Here is a 7,756-nt window from a genome sequence, read left to right on the forward strand (position 1 = left end):
GACACCAGCCGGAAGGCAACCGTCCAGGCTGGCCCCTAGCCAGCTACCCCGGGCTCCTACCAAGCAGGCTGCAAAATGAAAAGGTGAGATGGTGGGCGGGCCTAGTGGTGGGAGGTCCGTTCACCACCCCCAAGAAACCCTGGCTCTTCCTGGTGGACACCCGCAGCAGCATCTGGGAAGGAGTCAGGGACGCAGGCCCGGCTCAGCGCCCTGAACCTCAGTCTCTGGAGTGGGCCCTGCAGGTGGCTCTGAGGATCGCATCTCACAAGCAGGTGAGGAAGGCCAGGTGTGACACAGCATCTGTGGCTCTGACGGAGGCCACGTCTGGAACTGGCCACACAGGCACTCCCCAAGGTCTCGGCCCCTCGGCAACGCTCCAGCCCCACCCACGACAGAGACTGGAGCTTTGCTTACCATCAATATTTAACATCATTTTCCAAAGAGAAGGTCGGACGGACTGATGGAAGCCAAACCACACTTCCCGGCCCCCGCCAAGGGGGTTGGAGCAGCCCTCGGACGCCGTAAAAAAGGAGCGGCCCACGGGGGTGTACCTGCAACAAGAGACCCCCGTCTGATGAGAAGGAACAGGCTGACGCCAAGTCCGCTGTTCATCGTAACAATCCAGCAGGCAAACACTCACACTCGCCAACGGTTCCGCGTTTCTCTCCGTACGGAACCACGGTTACCGAAGTGCACTTCGTAGGCGTCCGGGGCTGCCTCTGAGGAACGGTTTAAGCACAGCCTCGGGGACACGGGGCCTCAGCACGCAGCTTCCTCACATGAGCTGGTCTCCCACCCGCCATGCTTCTGGACCCCAGACATGCGCTCTGGCTGTGCAGGGCCTGGGGCACACGGGGTGTCGCTGGCTGCGTCTCGTGTTTCTGACCCTCCCTCCCCTCCCCCAGGCTCAGTGCTCTAACGTTCATCCTCTAGGGCTTATCTGTGCACAGTGCTTCACATCTTTCCAGAACAGGGCTGTGTCGCGTGTGCAGGGACAGCTGGAAGGAGCGTCTGCCAAGCATCTGCCACAATCAGGCCGAGGTGGCTGGACCAAAGCAGCCCCGGGCCCAGGGGAGCCTGGCTGCTTTGCCCAGGACCATGTTGGGATGTAGCACCCAGCATCTATTCCCCGCTCCATGCAGCAGTTCTGCAGGGGAGGCTCTCAATATGGGGGGTGGGCGTGGGGAGGAGCTCGGCCTCCCAAGCGGGATGGTAAGGTGGGTGTGTGAGAAGGGCCTAGCTGTCCACGGTGCGCGGAGGGCAGGAGGCCACCTGCGTGAAGCAGACACCTCTCAGTGCAGCAGCACCCACGGCACCTGGTCGTCCGGACGTGTCATCGCTAAGGATCCGAAAGGCAGGTGCGTCTTCTAGGGGCTGTATTAGAGACCCTACAGTCTGCACTATGAACTGATTGTGGGGGTGGTCCTTCTCTCTCCCCCTTACACATGTTAATCCTGCCACTTTTTCTATTATTTTTCCAAAATGAAAGACTTTCCTCCTGACTGTAAAACTAACATGATAATTAATTCAAAACTCAGAAAACAAAAATCACAGTAATTTCTGCCACTCGTTTGAAAAACATATTCAACATTTTGGGAACTGCCTTTCCAGATTTTTTTTTTTTTTTGCACCCACCTGCCTTCCTGCCCACCTTCCAAGCAGTAACAGATTACACCCCAGAGGCCGGGGGGAGGATCCCTGCCCGGAGTGACACCTGCCTGTATTTGGTGGCCCCCACCCAAGTCTGGAGACTGAGAACACCAGGGTCCCTTTAAAATCCAACGAGGCACTCCAGAGCACCTCCTCTCACACCTACATAAGGGATAAAGGGAGCCCCACTCCCCCCTCAAATCTTAGAGCTTTGTCAGTACGATGAGAGGTCAGCAGGGAGGCTCATTTCTCCTGTCACTGGTTCATTCAAACAGTTCTCGAGGCCCTGGCGGGTGCCACACACATGGGAGGAGCGGGTCGTCCCAGGTCAGAACCCTGAGGTCTGCATGTGGCAGACTGTGACACAGGGAATCAGTGCAGCCCCGCCACCTGGTAGAGTGTGAGCCGTCCCAGGAAGTTCAAGGGTGGCGATTTGTGGGAGAAAAGCAGCCCCGTGGAATAAACCAACAGTCCGACGCATCGTGTCACCTGTGGTCTCAGAGTCCTCCATGAGGTGGGTGCTCCGTCAAGTAGGATGCTGGGAACATTCCCTACAAGTCCTACCGTGAAGCCACAGACACAGCACATGCTCAGAGTATGGGCCAAGTGAAAATCATGCCCAGTGTGCACAAAGACGGGCAGGCCATCTTTTTGTGCCAGGTTGAGAATTCTGATTTCTTTTTTTTTTTTAAGGAATCTCTGCCCAACGTGGGGCTCGAACTCAAAACCCTAAGATCAAGAGTCACGTGCTCTACTGACTGAGCCAGCCAGGGGCCCCTGGTGATGTATTTTTGTATGAAAAATGTTCCGTGTTGGTATCGCTAGAATTTTCATCACAGAAACCCATGACCGTCACCACCCCTACTCATCCTTGCAGAGATTCCATCTTCTCCGGGTAACACTCAGGGTCAGAGCAGATGCGCCCACTTCCTTGGTCCTCACCTCATGGATGGCAAATGCCTCATGACCACATCCAGGGCCTGGATCGTCTCAAAGGGGACGCTGGGCAGCCGCCCCGAAAGTGCATCGTGTAACGCCTGTAAGCTCACGCAGGACACCCACTTAATGGACACCTTGAAGATGCGGTCTTTTCCTTCTCCAGGCAACGTGACCTCCAGCTCCACCTGTGAGGAGATCCAGAGCACACGGTTACTCACACTTGTCTCTTAAGAAGCTACTGGGAGGTCAAAGGTGGTGGGTCAGCTTCCGGAACACTGCTGGGTTGGAAAATTCAGCTCGTCCATTATCCCACCAGGCACGCATGTGACAGACGTGGGACCCGGGCTTTCTGCCGGGCCCTGCACACAGAGGCAGCCTGGAGAGGTGAGCATCAAGAGACGGTACCATGAGGAGGCACTGCCAGACCCTACAGAGCTGCTCTTCAGCCTGGGGGTCCAAACAGGGCGGGTGGGGAAACGGGCAGGGGGCCTGCGAGCTAGCCAGGGGTCCTGGAGACAGACTTCCCAGTGGAACTGAACACACTGCAATGGGTCTGAGGGTTTGCATTTTCTGGGTCCCTTCAGAGTCCACAAGCTAGGTTTGCAGTGACTAAACCATGAACAAAAAGCCTTCTGAGGACAGACGTGTGGTAAAACAGCCGACTGCCAACACCTGCTATTCCACACCGGGGCACTCCCGCCTGCAACGAACGCCTCCACCTCTCCTCGGACTAAACAGGGTCACAAAGAAATTCTCCGAACAGAATGTGGGTGCTGGGGACTCGCACTGGGCTCTTCCCCGCCGATGTTTTCAGAAGCTGTTCTATGGGACAGTCCTGCCCCAAGGGCACCAGCACCCCCAGGTACAAAACATGTGGAGACAAGGAGAATATATTTGCAAATGATATTACAAATAAAAGACTGGTATCCAAGATCTACAAAAAACTTCTCAAACTCAATACACGAGAAACAAATAAACAAATCATAAAATGGGCAGAAGATATGAACAGACACTTTTCCAATGAAGACATACAAATGGCTAACAGACACATGAAAAAATGTTCAAAACCATCAGGAAAATTCAAATCAAAACCACACTAAGATACCACCTTACGCCAGTTAGAATGGCAAAAATTGACAAGGCAGGAAACAACAATTGTGGAGAAAGGGGATCCCTCCTACATTGTTGGTGGGAATGCAAGTTGGTACAGCCACTCTGGAAAACAGTGTGGAGGTCCCTTAAAAAGTTAAAAATTGAGCTACCCTATGACCCAGACATTGCACTACTGGGTATTTACCCCAAAGATACAGACGTAGTGAAGAGAAGGGCCATATGCACCCCAATGTTCATAGCAGCATTTTCCACAATAGCTAAATCGTGGAAGGAGCCAAGATGCCCTTCAACAGATGACTGGATTAAGAAGTTGTGGTCCATATAGACAATGGAATATTACTCAGCTATCAAAAAGAACGATTTCTCAACATTTGCTGCAACATGGACGGCACTGGAGGAGATAATGCTAAGTGAAATAAGTCAAGCAGAAAAAGATAATTATCATATGGTTTCTCTCATCTATGGAACATAAGAACTAGGAAGATTGGTAGGAGAAGAAAGGGATAAAGAAAGGGGGGTAATCAGAAGGGGGAATGAAGCACGAGAGACTATGGACTCTGGGAAACAAACTGAGGGCTTCAGAGGGGAGGGGGGTGGGGGAATGGGATAGGCCGGTGATGGGTAGTAAGGAGGGCACGTATTGCATGGTGCACTGGGTGTTATATGCAACTAATGAATCATCGAACTTTACATCAAAAACCAGGGATGTACTGTATGGTGACTAACATAGTATAATAAAAATATATTTTAAAAAACCCCAAAACATGTGAAGACAAAAGCTTCAACTTCAAGACCCATCAGAATCTCCTGGGAAGAAATTAAAATTCTCAGCCAAGCCTCAGAGTATTTGCCACAATAGTGCCCAACGGTCTCCAACAGCTCTGTCCAACAGAACTTTCTGTGATAACAGAAACGGTCTCTTCCCGTGCTGCCCAGAACATCAGCCACTGGCCCAATGTGGCCGCTGAGCACTTGAGATGTGGACAGCATGGCCAAGGGACTGAATTTTCAGCTTTGTTAACTTTTCATGAATCCACATTTACATGTACACGTGTGGCCAGTGGCTGGCGTCCTGGACAGTGGTGGGGAGTGTGCCCCAGTGACTCACTCCCTGAAGCAGACAGTCTCCTCCCAGCTGTGAAGTGCCCCTCGCCCACCCGGCTGGCTCCTAGTGGCGCCCAGACCCACCTTCACCCCATCACTTCAGTCCACCACTTACGATCCGCCACTCGCCGTGTGGTAACTGAGGAGTACGTCCCGAACACACAGCAAACTCAGACCCCACTCAGTTGGTGACGGAAACAATTCTGACATTTGCCAACAATACTTCCCAATATTTATGGAATGTCTAATTTGACAGGGCACGGATTGTATACATTTTACTCTTAAACACCCAAAGATCCCAGTAAGGGAGGCTTTATTCACGACTTTTTATATATAAAAATACAGATGCTCAGACTAAAGGTCCAGCCCAAGGCCACACGACTATGAAAGGCAGAGGCGGGCTGACTTCAGAGGACAGTCCACTCCCCACGTGCTCACGGGGTGCTGTCACTGTCAGGGCAGCACAACACAGATGCGCCTCCCCAGACCCCCCAAGCCTGCAAGTCCCACAAGGAAGAGGTGGCAAACTCCTGGCCAGGGGTCACATCTCAGGTCAAGCGTTGCAGCCGCACCAGCCTCCTCCCTGCCCTCCTCGCTCCCTCTTCACTCAAAAGGCCTGGAGGCCACTCTCAGCTCCTGAGGAGCTCCTTCCCTCACACACGCACTACACCATGTTCAAACGTCCTGCGAGCCACAAGCAGACTGCACGCACCAAAGTCACCTGCACACTCACGTCCCAGAGGACACCCGCCCAGCAGCACCCAGAGCACCACCACGCCCAGCAGCCACTAACTGGCCGTGGCCTGACGCCCAGCGCGGAGACAGCACTGAGAGAGAACAGACACTTCCAGGACACTGCAGTAGGATCCCTTCCAGAAGGAAATGACAGCCAGGAAGACCAGAACCACACTGAGCGATCACCTCACACCTGTCCAAATGGCTAGAATCAGAACGATGAGAAAAAGGTGTTGGCGAGGATGTGGAGAAACGGGAAACGCTGCGCACCGTTGGCAGGAACGCAGCCACTGTGGGAGACAGTATGGGGGGTCCTCAGTAAGCGAAGAGCAGGAGTAAGATCCGATCCAGTGATGCCACTCTTGGAGTGTTCCCCGAAGAAAACGAAACGCTAATATGAAAAAAATACATGCATCCCTGTGCGGATCGCAGCATTATCCACACCAAGACAGGAAGGCAGCCCAGGCGCCCACGGACAGAGCAGTGGATAAAGAAGAGCAGCTGTCCGCACACCCTGGAATATTGCTCGGCCGTCAAAAAGGGGTATCTTGCCATTTGCAACAACGGGACAGATCTAGAGGATATCATGCTAAGTGAAACACACAGAAAGACAAACACCATACGATTTCCTTTATATCTGCAATTTAAAAAACAAAACAAATGAACAAACAGAAAGACAGAAGCAGACGTGTAAATACTAAGAACAACTAGTCACCGGAGGGCGGGGGTGGGATGCTGGGTGACACAGAGGAAGGAGAGGAAGAGGTACACACTTCCGGGGATGACCAGTACAGCATGGGCAGCACGGTCGACACCGTCACATGTTGTGTGGTGACAGGTGGTGACCACACTCCTACGGGGAGCGTCTCATAACGTGCAGAACTGTCGAGTCTCTGTCGTACACCTGACACCAATACACGTCCACTTTACTGCACGTCCACTTTACTCCAATTAAAAATAAAAGTCTGAAAATGCACCCCCCACCCAGCTCTGATCCTGCGTGACTAAGATCGGCAGCCACCGGGGCTCAGGCAAGGGGAGAACCTGTCCTTAAGGAGATTGGAGTCTAGCCTCAAGCACAAATGATGTTTCTATTACATGATGAGGCATTCGGATAAACAAACCGAACTTTTCCTTGCAAGAAAAGCACTGCCAGAGCATTCTGCCATGTCAATTAAGAAAATGTGAAAAAAAGTTAAAAAGTGGTAATTACACAAGGTGATGGATGTGCTGATTAACTTAATTGTGGTGATCATTCCACAACATGTACGGATATCAAATCATCACGCACACTATAAATGTATGCAATTTTATTTGTCAATTACACCTCCATAGAGCTGGGGGAAAACATCTCTATGAGCAAACTAAGGGGGGGGGAAGGGGGGGTGCATTTTCCTTCAGCAAAAGATACTTCTAAACATGTTTAAGTGGGTTCCAGCCCAGCCTCCTCTTGGCCCCACACAGAGAGAGCAGAACGAGCTGCAGGCCCTGTGAGTCTCTGCCAGACACAGTGCCTCGAGAGGCTGCCTGGCGTGGCTATCTGACAGCTTTGGGACAGCGGCGACTTCAGAAGAAATGCCCCATCACGGGGCAGGGCGGCGCTGGCCTTCAGCTGTGACACAAGCCTGAGGACATCCTCATGTTGGTCTGGGCCGCTGGCCAGCAGAGTCCGTCCACAACCAAGATACTCTGATCCCTGAACAACCTGCAGCTCTCAGTCCCCACAATGCAGCAGCCCAAGACCACTGACTGGATGTGGTGGGACGCAGGGGCTCCCGGCTCTGCTACCTCCTGGGGCCTGACCAGGGCAGGGGGCTCCCCTGGGCTCCCCGGCTGCACCCTGGCCTAGAGAAGGGGGAGCCGGCTGTGAAGTTCAACCTCTCCAGACAGAACAAAGCCACACACTCAAAGTCACCAGGCTGACGGGGTCCGAGCTGCCACGGGGAGAGCCCCGCGCTGGTGCCCACGTGCGAGGAGAGGCAGAAGAGCACCGTCAGCAAGAGAAAAGCTGTGGATGGAGGACGCAGGTGTTTTCGACAGGGTTTTCTTGTCTCCAACTCGGCTGTTGTCTGGCTAAGGCCCCGTGAATTCACCGCTGCCTGTTCTGGAGAAAAAGAGGCCGCACAGGCAGGGCCCCAGGGCCGCCCACTCTCTGGGCCAACTCCAGACCACAGGCCCTTTCCCGGGACGGGGGGGGGGGGGGGGGGGGGGGGGG

At 53.3% G+C, this 7,756-nt stretch overlaps 1 protein-coding gene across 4 annotated transcripts in view; it reads right to left on the reverse strand.

Moving 5' to 3' along the window:
* The window catches only part of AGO2 (argonaute RISC catalytic component 2), a 102,633-nt gene that overhangs the window by 22,944 nt on the left and 71,933 nt on the right, over window positions 1–7,756 (reverse strand). For all 4 annotated transcript variants that reach the window (XM_040626155.1, XM_040626153.1, XM_040626154.1 and 1 more), the window contains 2 exons: window positions 2,593–2,774; window positions 415–551 (listed from right to left, as the gene is read on the reverse strand). In XM_040626155.1, coding sequence (XP_040482089.1) covers window positions 415–551; window positions 2,593–2,774 — 319 coding nt within the window. The remainder of the gene's footprint in view (window positions 1–414; window positions 552–2,592; window positions 2,775–7,756) is intronic.

Source organism: Ursus maritimus, unplaced genomic scaffold (assembly GCF_017311325.1).
Source record: "Ursus maritimus isolate PB19 unplaced genomic scaffold, ASM1731132v1 scaffold_9, whole genome shotgun sequence".
Taxonomy (NCBI): Eukaryota; Metazoa; Chordata; class Mammalia; order Carnivora; family Ursidae; genus Ursus; species Ursus maritimus.